Source organism: Cydia fagiglandana, chromosome 23 (genome assembly GCF_963556715.1).
Source record: "Cydia fagiglandana chromosome 23, ilCydFagi1.1, whole genome shotgun sequence".
Classification (NCBI taxonomy): Eukaryota; Metazoa; Arthropoda; class Insecta; order Lepidoptera; family Tortricidae; genus Cydia; species Cydia fagiglandana.
This window is the reverse complement of record NC_085954.1, coordinates 1,131,107-1,147,967: the sequence shown is the minus strand read 5'-3', so window position 1 is coordinate 1,147,967 and position 16,861 is coordinate 1,131,107. Positions and strand designations below refer to the sequence as shown.

The following is a 16,861-nucleotide window of genomic DNA, read 5'->3' as shown; positions in this document are numbered from 1 at the left end:
CAGTAGGTCGTATTTTAATGAAATAGAAGTCCACATAAATTATTTTGATAGATTATACGGGATTAGATGGATCATACGTACGCAGAAAAATATTGAAATAGTTATTTACGATACAAGTGCGTAAAAGAGGAAATTCGAAACGAGTGGCGATAAATTAAAACACGACCGACGGGAGTGTTTTAAATCGACACGAGTTGCGTATTACCTATTCGCACGTGTATCGTATAACGTTTTACAGTACATATGGCATATGGCCCTTTAAACTTTTGACATCGCACGAAAAGTGCTATTTTACGCACTAGTGCGGGAAAATAGGACCATATGTACTGTAAATATATTGTTTAGTACCGATACGTATCTACAATTTGAGAGTTTTCCAAAAGTGGTTTAATTTGCTACAAAGTCATCATTATTGAATTACACACGATGGTAACATATAAGTACATTTATGTGTACATATACTACATATTATAAATTGTGTCTTATAAAAAAAAATTTTTTTTTCCTCTAATGCACCGCCTACATTCTTCTCTGCGTTGCCCTAAGGTTGACTAGTAGAGAGTGCCTCATGGCATTAAGTTCGCCTTTTGTACACTAAGTTTTTCTTTTGTGAAATAAAGTATAAATAACAGTTATTTACGATACAAGTGCGAAAAAAAGGAAATTCGAAACGAGTGGCGATAAAATCGACACGAGTTGCGAATTACTGAGGGCCATATTGCTGAAACTTGTCGCGGGCCACCGGCGGTGCCGAGGAGGGAGAGGGGGTGTATCTGGTTGCTGCTGTTAGGGCTGAATCCCTGGAGCCTGGGATTCCCTGGGCTCACGCGGGCCGGATTGAAACGCTGTCGGCGGGCCGGATGGGAACTGGGAACGCTTCGCGGGCCGGATTTGGTCCGCGGGCCGGGGTTTGGAGAGCCCTGAACTAGTTTGATGTATTCAAAAGATACTTAAATACAAAATACAGTACGAAGCGGCCCCCTTTATTAAATATCTTTCGTTAAATTTAAATAATCACGATTATTTGGCAGTGGCGCTAGTGCGCACGTTGATGGGCTCTTAATTTAGTTAATTTACCCTATATAGGTACTTTGGAAAAGCCAAGATGAAGCTACATATGTGTGCATGTTTGTTATGATTTAAAATAGCGTAAAAAGCTGCTGAGCCAATTTACTACATCGCTACATAAAACAAAGTTCCCGCCGCGTCTGTCTGTTTGTGTTTGATGTTTGTTCGCGATAAACTCAAAAAGTAGTGAACGGATTTTCATGCAGTTTTCACCTATCAATAGAGTGATTCTTGAAGAAGGTTTAGTTAGGTGTATAATTTGTTAACCGGTGCGAAGCCAAAAGGTTTGTTTGGCGTGGTCAAAGGGTTTTGAGATTCCTGCTAGTCATAGAGCATAGCAAAGAGAATTTAGACTAGCTAGAGGTAAAAAGAATAATAGATAGTATAGAGGGGTCCTGTCATAGTAAATGTTGTAGTCACGGTAAATTTACTGCCATCTATCGACACACGACTATTACTCAAAATAAACACGTATAAAATTATCAAAAATATTAATATACAGGGTGGAAAGGCACGACGATCCTTCCCGGAAGTATTAGGTCGTTTAAGTGATACAGAGCAGATTGATAATGGTAAGAATCGTTCATTGAGTAAAAAATAAAAATACCAAATTTTCTACTTTTTAACTGTGGTGATAACCCTATAGCATGTGCACATGACGGCTAGGTTAAGGATCTCCGTCAGGAAAGCTCGGGACTTTACGCCTTTTTCCGATCGTTGACAGAATCGCAATGATGTATGAATGACGCATAAATGACAAATAAATCAAATGAATGCAAAAATATTACAAACAATTTTATTACTTCCTTAGATAATTACTTTTTGCCAATATTTAACACTATCTTCTCTTCACATACGGTTTTCAAATGCACCTCCGTGTCTTATAATGTACGCCGCAGCCCGCACCCGAGCCCGCGCACATTGCCCATGCGATAGTGTATGCTCTTCGTCATTTTTCCTCCGCAGATTGTCAAAAGCAGCAATTAGCCTTTAATGTCTCATTTCGTCCACAGTTGCACATTCAGTTTGGTACACCATATCTTTTACACAGCCTGACAAATTTAAATAACCACGAGCATCTAACAACGGCATTATTATTTGAAGAATATGACATTACATAATTAAAGTTAAATGACAATTTAATTTCATACATCAGACGTCTTGTCTATTTCCTACCACGTAAGAAGGTTTGTTAGTTAGGTACCTATTTAAAAAGTATTTATTCTTGATTTATTCTTAGTATTTCATTTTTGCAAGTTCATTTGGTGCATGAAACAGAACCTACTTGTATTTTTTTTATTATTTTAGATAGTTTCCAATTATTCGAAAATAATTTTGTGAAACGTGTTAAGAAACTAAAACCTTTTTTATGTCAAGGAAACCAGAGATATTTATAAGACGATTGCGTACTTTTGAGTGGTTGTCAATGTCACAATTTGAACTGTCGTTGTAAACAATGTTGTGGTTAGTATAATTAATATTAAGGAATAACATAACTACTTCATTTAAGTATTGAACAAGTGGAACCACTAAGAAAGCGAAAATCCTGCAACGATTCTTACCGTGTTGTAAGCAGACCTAAGAATAGTTGGATGGCAACAAATTAGTACAATTTCCTGTCGTATACTGATTGTTTACAAGTAAGTTCATTGACCCTGTCATCTGTTAGGGTTAGAACAAAGTAGTTTTTTGCATGGATGTTTAAAAGGCCATAATTTCGAAACGGTTGCCCATATTAACATAGTTTCTATGGAGAAAATATAGAGCTTAGGCTAAACAATCCGTCTTTTGCGGAAAGGATCGTCGTGCCTTTCCACCCTGTATATGGATTTTGACCCATGTTCATTCACTGATATCTACGTGTTAAAATTGTTAAATAGGAAACGGTGTCGTCACGCCATCTAGCCGAGAATAGGCTAAAGGTGTGTGCGCCATCTATCCGAGAATGACTTTTTCTTGATTTCCGCACGTTTTTTTCTTAGACTTTATTCATCTTATACGAAGTTACATATGTCTTTGCTAGATGAATATTGTCAAAGTAAATTATGTAGTCAGTATCAGTACATAGTAGGCCAAAGGTAGAGCGCCATCCCTCGACAAGATGGCACCATCGTGGAGTAGATGGCGATAATTTTTGACATTTAACAAATTTATCATATGTCAGTGAAAAAATAAGGATCAAAGTCAAATGGCATTCTTACCGCCACTTGCACCATCCAACTAACCCGGGGTTAACCGGTTAAACCGTTAAGCCAGTGTAAAATTGTAGTGCTAACCATGGTAGCTCCAGGTTTAACCGGTTAACCCCGGGTTAGTGAGATGGTGCAAGTGGCCCTTAAAGTGTTAATGATTTGTGTCCAAAGATGGCAGTAAATGTACTGTTTACATAATTTACTTTGACACTTGTCTAAATTCTCTCTCCTCTATACCCCGCCCTAATACAAAGTGAAAAAAAAATCTTGCGTCAAAACCTCTACGCACCATCCACCACTGACGTATTTCAGTTGCCCCACTTTGCAATTCAATACACCGATAGGCTGAGCTGAATCCATCAATGAAAACAGGAACTAACGTTTGGAAAATAACGTTTTGCAACTCTTTAAAATAATGTATGTCACCCGATTCTTCGCAGTAGGTCGTATTTTAATGAAATAAAAGTCCACATAAATTATTTTGATAGATTATACGGGATTAGATGGATCATATGTACGTACGCAGAAAAATATTGAAAATATATTGTTTAGTAGCGATACGTATCTACAATTTGAGAGTTTTCCAAAAGTGGTTTAATTTGCTACAAATTAGTCATCATTATTGAATTGCACACGATGCACGATGGTAACATATAAGTACATTTATGTGTACATATTGTAAATTGTGTCTTATAAAAAAATCAATTTTTTTCCTCTAATGCACCGCCTACAAATTTCTCTGCGTTGCCCTAACGCTACGTCTTACGTAGGCGAACAACGCGCGAACGCGGCGCGGCGCGGCGCGGCGAAATCAATCCTTTGATGCCCATAGAAGTGTCCTACGTAAGCGATCTCGTTGCGAACGCGGTGCGGCGCGATTTGCACGCGAATGTCAGGCGGCGCGGCGCGGCGCGGCGCGGCGGCGGCCGCTTTCGCCGCGCCGCGCCGCGCCGCGTTCGCGCGTTGTTCGCCTACGTAAGACGTAGCGTAAGGTTGACTGGTAGAGAGTGCCTCATGGCATTAAGTTCGCCTTTTGTACACAAAGTTTTTATTTTGTGAAATATAGTATAAATAATAGTTATTTACGATACAAGTGCGAAAAAAAGGAAATTCGAAACGAGTGGCGATAAAATCGACACGAGTTGCGAATTACCTATTCGCACGAGTATCGTACAACGTTCTACAGTACATATGGCCCTTTAAAATTTCGACATAGTTTCGTAATGTGCTAATTATCGCACTAGTGCGGTAAAGTAGCACCATATGTACTGTAAATGTCTATAAGTGTTTGTAATGTTTGTATGAACAGGACTTAAAACTCTCGCGTTTTGTCATCATCATCATCATCTCTCATCACCATAAGACGTCCACTGCTGAACATAGGCCTCCCCCTTGGACCTCCATACGTGCCGGTTGGAAGCGACCCGCATCCAGCGTCTTCCGGCGACCTCGCGTTTTGTACACATATTTAAATAGACCTATTTTGGTATTATGTGTACCTGTACACAAACGGGTGTATAATAAAAATAAATTTAAGGTAAAAACAATGAAATTATATCGCGGTATACCCGTTTGTGTAATTAAATATGTGTGACAGGAGAGTTCGAAAACGAGGCGTCCCGTTCACCCCAAATTTATCGATGTATCTGGCATCTTCTACCTGAAAATCTCTACTCTATGGTAATTCCTAAATCTGCGATATTTGTCAATAGACCCATCTGCGATTCTAATCTCGATCAGTATAAAAATCAGGTGCCATCTTTTATTCATGTTCGCACTATTTTTGTTTCTTTTTTAGGGTTCCGTACCCAAAGGGAAAAACGGGACCCTATTACTAAGACTTCGCTGTCCGTCCGTCAGTCTGTCCGTCCGTCCATCCGTCCGTCTGTCCGTCTGTCCGTCTGTCCGTCTGTCTGTCACCAGGCTGTATCTCACGAACCGCGATAGCTAGACAGTTGAAATTTTCACAGATGATGTATTTCTGTTGCCGCTATAACAACAAATACTAAAAACAGAATAAAATAAAGATTTAAGTGGGGCTCCCATACAGCAAACGTGATTTTTGACCAAAGTTAAGAAACGTCGGGCGTGGTCAGTACTTGGATGGGTGACCGTTTTCTTTTTGCATTTTTTTCTGTTTTTTTTTTGCTTTATGGTACAGAACCCTTCGTGCGCGAGTCCGACCTGCACTTGCCCGGTTTTTTTGACAACGCCCAAAAGGATATAAGTTCGTCTTCTTTTGTTTTTACTTCAGCAAGTCTAACAAGCGTATGTTGCTAGTGTTGCTATTGTTACTAAGAATAGAAAAATTGCATTTATTTCACTAGTTTTTTTTGAGTCGCTAGCTACGCTCTAAATTCTACATTTGGATGCATTACACACTGTACGTCCTTTTATCATTAGTGCTATACGCTACTTTTCCGGCTAAAATTATCTCTTACAGAATTAATTTTGAATAAATTATGTTTTTCCAATTCCTATAATCATTTAAACAAAAAAGATGGGAGAGCGGTACGTTTAGATTGTGATTACTATTCTTATAGATATACACGGTGTAACATAAGTAAACCGAATAATTTTAACAGCGTATTCCTGATCATATTTAGAGACAAAAATGTCCTATAAACTTTTTTTTAAAAACGCCTAGTTTCAGAGATAATATTAATTTAAAAATAAACAAGTTTTTGTTGTTACATAATGTAAAAGGCCTTTTTGATGGTAATGTTGCTGCTATGGGACGTAGTCTAAATATCCTTATTGATAGATGTCAAAAAGTGACAAGTAACACTTTGCAAAAATAAGCTTTTACGAAAAAAAAATGTAAAAATCCATTTTAAGTAACAAGTTCACCAATAACATTTATTATTTATGTACAAATACATTCAAAAAATTGAAAAAACAAAACAAAAAAAAATTTTTTTTTGGCGAAATTGACCTAAACTCATGTAAAATTTTTTCCTTCTTTTGACCTCAGAAATGCGTGGTTAAAATTATTCGGTTTCTTCATGTTACACCGTGTATTATATTATACTTGGTCAAGCAGATCTTGTCAATAGAAAAAGACGGCAAATTTGAAAAACGTAGGCACGAAGGGATTTCGTGCCATAGATAATTTGAATTTCGCGCCTTTTCTACTGACAAGATTTGCTTGACCATCTATATAATATATAATTTATGTATTTAATTATACGCTAAACTATTAATAGTAAAGATTTATACACCTGTAAACAACACCCGTACAAAATCCACAGAAATCTATTTGTCAACGGAATAGAAAAAAAAACATCCAATGGCGTTCGATCGTTTTAAATTTTAAATTTGGAACGATTGAAATGCGCGCAGCCAATAGGTCAGAGCGGAATATTGGCATCGTAAAGCGTTTTGTTTGCTCTATGGTGCATTTAGGTATAAGTATTTTTTCACCACACCAGCTCGGAAAGAATTACTTTGCACTTCAAAAACGAATAGCAAAGTTGCATTTTATCCACATGTGAGGCAAAGTAATCAAATGCAAATTTTGAGTTGTTTTCTTATTTTTGCTGGTAGAATTGACTTTTAAATGATGATTTTGGATGATAAATATTTAATAACATTCATTTGGATTTGATTTGGTTTGATATTGTTTGATATTTTACATTTAATATTTGCTTCGGGTTGGTGTGGTGAAAAATTTTGTGTTTCACTCGGGGGCAAATTTTGTTTAACCCTCGTGCTTTGAAACCCTCGCAACGCTCAAGATTCCATTTTTCGAACCACTCGCTACGCTCGTGGTTCAATTTTGGAATCTTTCGCTTGCTCGGGTATCAATATTAGCACGAGCGGTTAAACAACAACTTTGCCCCCTTGTAAAACAATAGTACATTATTGTCGAGGCTCGGAAGTAGCTACTTGCAGGCTGAGGATTCGTTTTAAACGGACGACCTTGGGAGTCCGTTTAATTGAATCCGAAGCCAGCAAGTAGCCTTCCAGCCGAGTCATATATAGTGCTTTTCTCAAAAACGGTGCAAGAAATATAAATATCATAGAAATATTTTACAAAAGCAACGTTCTTGCATGTATATTTTGACAGAAAAAAGCCCTTGCCGCCTTTTTATTTTTTTAATAAAAGAAATAGAAGTGTATTTTTCTGCCAAATATACGCCAACCTATTTGAGACATCTAAATAGTCGCGGTACTAATCATCTGTTTGGCTGTTTAATGGGCCTGTGCCTTCATTTGATATGGTCATATCAACTTTTAAAAAGTTTGGAACTCGACAAATAATGGAATTTGTATGCAACATTGCAGTCCCAAAATCGAGACTGCAATGTTTTTAACTTTTTAATTTTTGACTAACCATAAACTACGCGCTTCGCGACCTATTTTTTAGATGGCAAAGTCGACTTTGCAGTCCATTTTTGAGAAAATAACTATTAAAGGTATTGTAGAGTATAAGACTAAGCTATAGTTTGGCATTAGTACAGCTTAGTTTGCCAGAGGAACATAGGCAAAGATAATCGTAAGGTCAATGTGATTAGAGAATCATAAGGTTTGTAAGGTATTCATCATTAAAAAAAAAACAACGGGTTGCACTCCGGGAGTGCCGGTAGAAGTGAAAACTCAATGCCATTGTAACAGTTTATCGATCAGGTCACGTGTCCGTCTTACGAAGCGTGTTACGTCTTACGCTGTCGCGAGTTTAACATTTTTTCCCCACCTCAAAAAGTGCACAGCGCCGCTAAAGAAGTTTTCACTTCAAAAACAATAAAATTGAAGTTATTATAAGGTTAGGTATAATAGGTATAACAAAGGTTACCAATTCATATTTTGTATTTATTAGTTCTCTGCAACATCTATATTCTACAGCTTTTATATCTTCTACCGGAAGTGGAAGGGGCCTTCTTACAGCCAGTTACCCTAAGCGCCACTTGCACCACCCCACTAACCCGGGGTTAACCGGTTAAATCCTCAACCCAGTGTCGAATTGTACTGGTAACCATGGTAACTCCAGGTTTAACCGGTTAACCCCGGGTTAGTGAATGGTGCAAGTGGCCCTATTTAAGTATAACTACAGAGTGGATTTAGTTTTACAAACCTTTTTTTTTTATTTTCAGATCGCATCTCTGAAGAGGCTTACAGCAGAACTCGAAGCCACATTGCAATCTGAGGTAAGCCAATAATTTATATAACCTCCAATCCGCCGCCGTAGAGATCTTCACACTCTTTCTCTTCTCTTTAATGTTCTTTTTACACCTTCTTCTCCTCTATACCTCTCTCAAAAATTTCAATTTCTGGCTGAAGGCAGTGGCCACCGTCTGCGTTCGAGCGCGAATTTATCACTTGCCATCCCTCCTCACAAATCTCGAGGATACAACAAGTCCTTCGCAGTGCGTCCAGTGAAGCTGTGGAATGAGCTGCCTGTGTCGCTCAGGCAGGCACAATCGGTTGCGTCGTTCAAGGAGAGGTTAAAGAAGCTATGGTTATCTGATTTGACTGATTAATTTGTCTATATTTCTATTGTATAGTTGCTTTATATCGTTCTAATTCTTTCCAATTTTTAATGTATTTTCCCCTTTCCTTTTTGTGTAATATATGTATGTTTATCCTATAAATTTTGTATGTATTTATATCCTTTATCTTTCTGGTACCTTGTTGTACATTTTGCTGCATTTGTCACCCTCTTTTCACTCTCTCCTCTCATCTACTCAAAGGTTAACTGGAAGAGATCCCTCAAAGGGATAAGTTCGCTTTTGTACTTCTTGCTAATTGTATGTTATTTTTAATATGTCTTTTTGTACAATAAAGAGTTTACTACTACTACTACTACCTCCTAAGTCCCTGCGTACAATTTTTTGTACACATTCAAAATCTGTTTTGCACTTTTATTGTGTAACTAAGGGTTTCAATTTCTTTTGAATTCGAAACGTAATTTGGTTTACAACGGGAATCGAACCTTAGACCTATTCAACACGTATGATCCACCGGAACATGTATGTGAACATTGTGAACCCTCGATCGATACGTATCTAAATAAATTATGCAAACACACAAACATACATATTTATCGCTTCCTGCGCTTTGATTTGAATGCATTCGAAAATGCAGTTTTTTTGGATTTTTAGTTTGATTTTAAATGTGTTGACCTCTGGCTTTTACCGTAATAAAATCAATTTAAAGCTTATTGTCAGGATATCCATACGATTAGACTTAGTCTTGTATAAAATGGAATGCATGTATATAATTTGTAAACATGTGAGTTAGCCCGGCCGCACCGGAGGGATGAAAGTCATGCGACGAAAAGGGTATTACGAATGAATGTGGAGGGAAGTAACGGGAGAGTAAAACTGAGAAAAAGGTGGATGGACTGTGTGAGAGATGATATGAAGCGAACGCAGATGACGGGCGAGAGAGAGAGGTGTGAAAGAAAAAGACATGCTGTGCCGACCCCAAATGAATGGGATAAGGGCAAGCGAATGATGATGTGAGATAGCCCGCACATACGCTCTTCTCACAGCACGATCCTTCCCCGTCCGTCTGGGCGTCCCAGATACCTCAAGAGTGACGAAGCCCTAAAAGACCTGTCGGCCCTCGGAATACCCAACTGGCGTGAAGTGTCGCAGAATAGGGTAGAGTGACGCTCTCTTGTGTTCAAGATCCGCAGAGGTCAAGATCCTTTTTGGGTCACTGAGCCAGTGAGCTTATGTGAAATAGCGGTAAGGCTTCTAAACTTTAGGACGAGGGTTCCAAATCAAAACTCTGGATTGTGCCAAATAGTTTCTAATAAAACGTCTATAGTGGAACCTGCGTGTGGAACATGGCGATGAGGGTCGCCTCGATGCGGATCCTCAATGCACTTTTATTTGTCACAAATGTGGGCGACTGTGCCGTTCAAGGATCGGGTTATATAGCCACGAGCGACGCTGTCGCTAGTTAATAAGTAAGTCATAGATGCTGCTTAAATCATCTGTAAAGATGCACAAGGTGTGATGATGATGATGATGATGAGTGGAACATACGGAACAAATACACGTAATACCTACGTACACTGCTAAAAGCATATTAAGTTCTTAACCTTAAGATCAGAAATATTTCCTTATTATTTAGTTCCACAATTTTGTTACGATTGGTTAAGTTTTGCAGAAGTCAACAGTCCAAAACGAAACCTCTTTTTTTTTGTTTTTTACCAGACTACCGCATTGACACGCGGTTATGATTTAAGTAGTGTCTGTATACAGCAAGCACGACCTAGAAGCAGATTATCTTGGGCCAAATAGAGGGCAAACAAGCGCGTGGTAAAGCACCCACGAGATAGTCTGATGTTGTGAAGAGGGTGGTTGGCGGCAACATGCAGTGCGTGACCCTTATGGCCTACTCGTATGATCATAGATCGTACACTGGAGACGGAGCATAGATGGTCGCGATCCTCAGCAATGAGGGACCGAGGAAGAAGTATACAGCGTGGCCAAAAACGAAGTGCGCCTTTGCCAGTTTCGAAAGGGTCGATAACATTTTCGAATTACGTAAAGCAGTTCGACCTCGTAGACGTAGACCTCGTAGACCAAAACTGGAACTGATTGGCAAACATGGGGTATGTTACTACTATTAGTGGGCTGATTCTGGGTCCCAAAACCTCCCTGGCAACGGGGATGCACTTGTTTCTTGGCCACCCTGTATAAGTTCCACCAAAGTGGCAATGCAATGTTGGCTAAAGTCCAGGCTATCACGTGCGAATTACCAAGTTGCCAACCCTTTAGGACATCTTTCTGAGCTTTTCTTTGAGGCCTAATAAAGGGTTGGCAACTTGGCAATTCGATAGCCTGGACTTTAATTGGCGATGGAAAAGTTTTTAGTCGGATTATACGCTTATTTGCCACAAACTTGGTAAAATGCTATTAACAAAACAAAGGGTGAACAGCCTAACTAAACAATGTTAAAAAGAGTGGGAGATATAAAACAAACAGATAAAAGTATTGATCGCGTATAATACAAGTGATAACGAACGTTATAAAAGGGCTGATTGCGGGCGGTTTGGGCTTCGTTGGGTGCTGACGGACGGACGGACGGACAGGTAAGTCATATATGTAAGAAATAACGTTAAATTAAAAAAAAACGCAAACGGATGGACTGATTTTGATAAAACATGTCTAAGAGCCACTGCTAGAAAACCTGCTTTGAAATATAAAAAACCGCATCAAAATCGGTTCATCCGTTTATGAGGTACAGACAGAAACACACAGCGCGATCACATCAAACTTAGAACAGGCCTCTATTATGTTATGTGTCGGTTTTTAAGGGGCCCACTGATTAACAGTCCGCCGGACGGTATCGGCCTGTCACTTGTTCGGAACTGTCAAAATTTTGTTCTAACTGACAGGCCGATACCGTCCGGTGGACTGTTAATCAGTGGGCCCCTTTATAACGAAATCAAGTAAGTAGTTCCCGAGATATTTCACGATGTTTATTGACGAAATTGCACATAATGGTTCCTTTCTGCCTTTTCGTTACGAAACCCTAAAACAATCATTGAACCCTGAACGCAAATAGAGATCTAAGTTTGACAGCCAATAAATAACCTTTTAAAAGTAGAATAGACTTTTGATTATTTTTGGTCGATTCGATATTGGCTATGGTATGTAGGTACAGTCAGCTGCAGAGAAAAGGTACAGGTTACACAAAACCTTAACAAATTATACTCTTAAACCTTCCTCAAGAATCACTCTATTGATAGGTGAAAACCGCATGAAAATCCGTTCAGTATTTTTTGAGTTTATCGCGTACATAAATACACACAAACAGACAGACGCGGCTGCGGGGGACTTTCTTGTAATATGAGGTGTAGTGATAAAAACGCGAAATGTAAGACTTCATTTTTTTTAATAATATAAAATATACTTTTATATCGAAATAATTGCAAAAGGTACATACTGTACTGACTGTAAATACCGTGAAATTCTAATCATAATCATAATCATAATCATAATAATTTATTGATAATAAAAATTACATGTCAATACTAGATTACAGTGTGTAACTACATAAAATGAGATTTCATTCCAAGAATAAAATTTTAAACCATAGGTTTAACTTATATTATTAATTAATTAAATAATTAATTAAATAGCTCCTTGTGGTCGTAAAACGTCTGCTCGAGAAGCCATTTTTTAAGTTTTGTTTTAAAAAGTGAAGCACTTTGTGCTGTTATAATTTCCCGTGGTAGATGATTGTACATTTTACGGCCCATGACGTGGGTGAGTTTTTTGGACTTAGCTAGTCTATGCGGCTCGAGTCGCAGCAGTCCCGCGCGCGCACTACGGGTCTCGTACCTTCGCGGGGGTTCGATGATGGGGTTCATGTCCACCTCATCACGCACATTTGTTGCCATATGCAGTATTAAGAGTGAGGGCAGTGTTAATATGCCTAGCGACTTGAAGAGTGGTTTCGCAGAGCTGGTTTGCGGAACGCGCGCTATCGCACGCACAGCTCGTTTCTGGAGGCGGAAAACCCTCTCCCAGTCGGCGGCCGCTGCCCACAGCTCGATTCCATACTGTAAACGTGAGTGCACTGAAGCGAAGTAACAGGCCCGGACCATTTCAGTTGGGAGTATTCGTGCCAATCGTTTTAAGGCAAAGCATGCTGTAGCCAGTTTTCCACACGTTTTATCTATATGACCTCCCCAGGTGAGGCCGCTGTCTAACTCAAAACCAAGGAATGTTGAGTTCATAACTTGATTGATAGGACTTCCATTCGTTAGTACTGACAACTGCCTCATTTGACGTCCAGAGAGGTCAAAGCTGATGAAGTGTGTTTTGGTAGTGTTCAAAATAAGGCCGTTACTTCGAAACCAATTTGACACTGATGTGGCGGTCATGTTCAGCTTGCATTCAAGTTCATCATATGTAGGGGCGTGCACAACTACAGCCACATCGTCTGCATACATGAATGTCTCTCCACTGGTGACAGCTTCTGGCAAATCATTTAACAGTAGGGAGAACAGTATGTTCGAGACAGAGGAGCCCTGTGCGACGCCCATACATGTAGTCACGGTGTCAGACCGAACGCGACCCCCGTCAGCGACCACAACTTGAGTCCTATTTCGCAACAGGTTGCACATTAATGTAAGCGCTGAACCTTCAAACCCGTAGTGACGCAGTTTTTTTATCAGAACTTGGTGATCTGCAACGTCGAAAGCTTTTGACAAGTCGCAGCATAGAACTGCGACTTGGTTACTGCGCTCACGGGCCTCCATTATCTGCCTGACCACAGCTCGGGCTAGCGAAGTCGTCGAACGGCCTTTCCTGTAGGCATATTGCATCTCAGATAGACAGTTCGTTAAGCTTAAAAATTCCGTCAGCCTGGAACTTAGGCCGTATTCAAATATTTTCGCCAGCACCGGAATTATGGCGACAGGTCTATAGGCGTCGATGTCATTTCTTTTTCCCTTGCCCTTGTATAATGGCGAGATGCGACTTTCTTTGAGCGTGTCGGGAAATGCACCTTCGCGCAGGCACCTGTTGTAGACGGTTGCGAGTACAGGAGACAGTTCTGCTGCGACCGAGTGGATTAGCATCACCGAGATGTCGAATATATCTTTTGTTGGCTTTTTGGCTACTCCGGCGGTAATGATGCGATGTATTTCATCCGGCGTGAACGGCTTAAGTCTGATGCAACGATCGGCGGGCGGGCGCGCGACTCGCAGCGCAGCTAGTAAATGATTCATACGAATTATAGAACTCATTAACCTTAGCAACAGGATTAATTATCAACTATATACATAAATAGATTCCTAATGACATACCATAGACACTGTCAACTGTCAATTTAAACCTTATCCCAAAGATATAAGGTCTATCAAAGATTTATTTCAAGGTATTTATTTTATTTTATTTATTGTATCGCAATATCCCGTTTTATACATATACTTAACGTCCGAGCGAACACTTGCGCAAATATCTATCACACGACTTGTTAACTTTTGAATCATGACATCTATAAGAAAAAGGAATCTTGAAAAAAATTGAACTCTGTTGAGTGTTCCTGAAACCATTTTATTATATTACAATGGTCGGTCTGATGGAATTTGTCATAACGATCTATTTTTGAAATCTTGCCGAGTGAATTTCAATCAATTCAGGGGCAATACAAGACTCAAGTTTTGAAAATTCTAGCTTTTGCAGTTTTTACACTTACCCACGCATAAAAACTGTAACAGCCGTTGGAAAAGCCATTAATATGCTTACAGTATTTTTGCACAAAAGATTCTAAAGCTGGGTGAATTTTGCGTTACCCTATGAAGTCGTTGTTAAGTGACGTCACAAATCCACATGTTAGGATTTAAGTAATTCAGGTCGACTGGACTTATCTTTATCTCACTAGTTGAGTACAGAGTCAACATCTTGAGTATATTTACTGAATTGCATAGTGTATGTGTTATTGTGTACAGTCGCCTTTAGATATATAGGAGCGGCCAAGGTGCTCATAAATATCTGAACACGTCTCTATTGTCAAGGCGTTAGAGTGTGTGTTCAGATTTTGTGAACACCTTGGCCGCTCCGATATATCTGATATACAATACTATACTATACAATGTTTTCTTTGGGAATAACTTCGGTCCTAGGACAGAACCTTGGGGAACACCGAATGATAATTAATTTGGGCTATAGATCCTTATCAAATTTAACATTATTGTTCTCTTTTATTGGGTTTTAAGATGAAAAGTGTGCGTTTACTTTATTAAACAAGTGAATATCAGATAATATAACAATGCAACTCCAATGAGTGCCATATAATTTGCTTACGTAAAATACAAGACACGGTACAAGAATAATTAATACAAGAGACGGTACTTAAAAATGTAGGTTTATTAAAAGGTTTTATTGTTAGACTTAGTCACGAAAATAGTATTTAATGTCTTATTCATGTGTGACCTAAGTCGTGTAAATAAAGTACTAAGGACAATACATAAAATAAATATTTAACTATTGCTTACGACAGTAAAAAAGGATTTTACTACTACGAATTTGTTTTAAAGTACCTGTTATTGAATTCCCAACATGCAACTTATTTTGCAAGACTCCGGGGCTGATGAAACTTAGTACACCCAAGCATACAGTCAGCAGCAGAAGTTGTTAAGCGGGCCAGGTGTTCAAAATTATCTTGACACGACTTTATTGTTAATAAGAGCGTGTCAAGATAATTTTGAACACCTCGCCCGCTTAGTAACTTCTGGTGCTGACTGTACGATTCTCCTTAATAAAGTCGGTTAAAATTTAATTCGTAAAATAGTACACCAATACAAATTTTATCAGTATGTTCTATTTCACTGTCTCATTTGTGCGAGCGTAATGCACTGAAATCGATACTTTGACAAAAACGAATGTGCTTCTAATAAATAGTCTAGATACGAATTGTGTCCCGTACGGATATGATGGTCGTTTTTGTCTACGTGACAGCGTGATAAAACTGTGTCCGTCACTTTCTATCCCGCGGAGTTAAAAAGTGACAGTTATTTTATCACGTGGATAAATGTGGATAAAGCGATCCATGATACGCCTGCAGGATCAATTTTTACAATACTCGGGTCACAATAGCCTACTGCGCCATCGATGCATTATCTATGTAAAAACATCTTTGTCACTATGTAAATATCGTCATACATGCAAAAACTGCACTACGACTATTTACGCATACAAATGCAAAACAGATATATTCGAAAATGTAAATTCACTGATATATTTGTATTATCAACCATCGCCGTACCTATCCCTTAACAAAAGGTAGAAAAACACGTCCCAACGTATAGCTAATTGTAAATACGAACCTCTGAACTCGGCGCCTCTAGTCATTGCATTTTCATGAAGGCTTTACTCACACATACGCACTATATTATTTTACGTGTGTGCGTAAAGGCGTTACTGAAACTCAGGCGCCGCCTCAAAAGTCAGTCGATGCGCGGACGTCACAGCGGACGGTCGTCGATTAAGTCGCGTTCGAAATTCAAAAGTGACAGTTATCACAGGATTGAGTGAGGTGAGTTTGTTTATTCTTTTTTACAACCGGCCAGGTATCTTTTTAAAAGGTTTTGCTTTTTGTCAGCAGTGTGAAGATGGCTTATGTATTTTACAATTGTGATGATTCATTGGAAAATACACATGTTTTGTTTAACCAGCTAAAGATATAAACGATATAGATTTTAAATTATTTTTTTGGTTTTTATAATTTTATTGTTAATATCGGATTTTGTGTCAAGCATATTAAAATGTCATTAGCCTGATGAGTCAAGCGTGTCTGTCATTTTTCATATCACATATTGAAATATTATATTTTCAACAGACGCTGAATAATACCTAATGTTAACTCAACTGTTCGACTCTACAAACATTATGCATCTCTTTTGTATTCATATTTAAAGAAAGAGATCATACATACTTTTGCTTTTATATCCAACATATTGCCACGATAAATATTTATCGCGCGACAAAGTTACCGTATGAAAGAGGCAATAAGAAAGGTTCATCATCATCATCACCTCAGCCATAAGACGTCCACTGCTGAACATAGGCCTCCCCCTTTTATGGGGGGTGAATGCCATAATCGCCACGCTTGGCAGGCGGGTTGGCGATCGC

At 38.9% G+C, this 16,861-nt stretch overlaps 1 protein-coding gene and 1 long non-coding RNA gene across 3 annotated transcripts in view; one reads left to right on the top strand and one right to left on the bottom strand.

The window, feature by feature from the left end:
* LOC134675841 (thyroid receptor-interacting protein 11) overlaps positions 1–16,861 on the top strand; it is a 113,217-nt gene that overhangs the window by 24,191 nt on the left and 72,165 nt on the right. The window contains exon 2 of the mRNA XM_063534141.1: positions 8,354–8,407. Coding sequence (XP_063390211.1) covers positions 8,354–8,407 — 54 coding nt within the window. The remainder of the gene's footprint in view (positions 1–8,353; positions 8,408–16,861) is intronic.
* The window catches only part of LOC134675956 (uncharacterized), a 178,759-nt gene continuing 166,287 nt past the window's right edge, over positions 4,390–16,861 (bottom strand). For both annotated transcript variants that reach the window (XR_010099827.1, XR_010099828.1), the window contains exon 2: positions 4,390–4,538. This is a non-coding gene — a long non-coding RNA (uncharacterized LOC134675956). The remainder of the gene's footprint in view (positions 4,539–16,861) is intronic.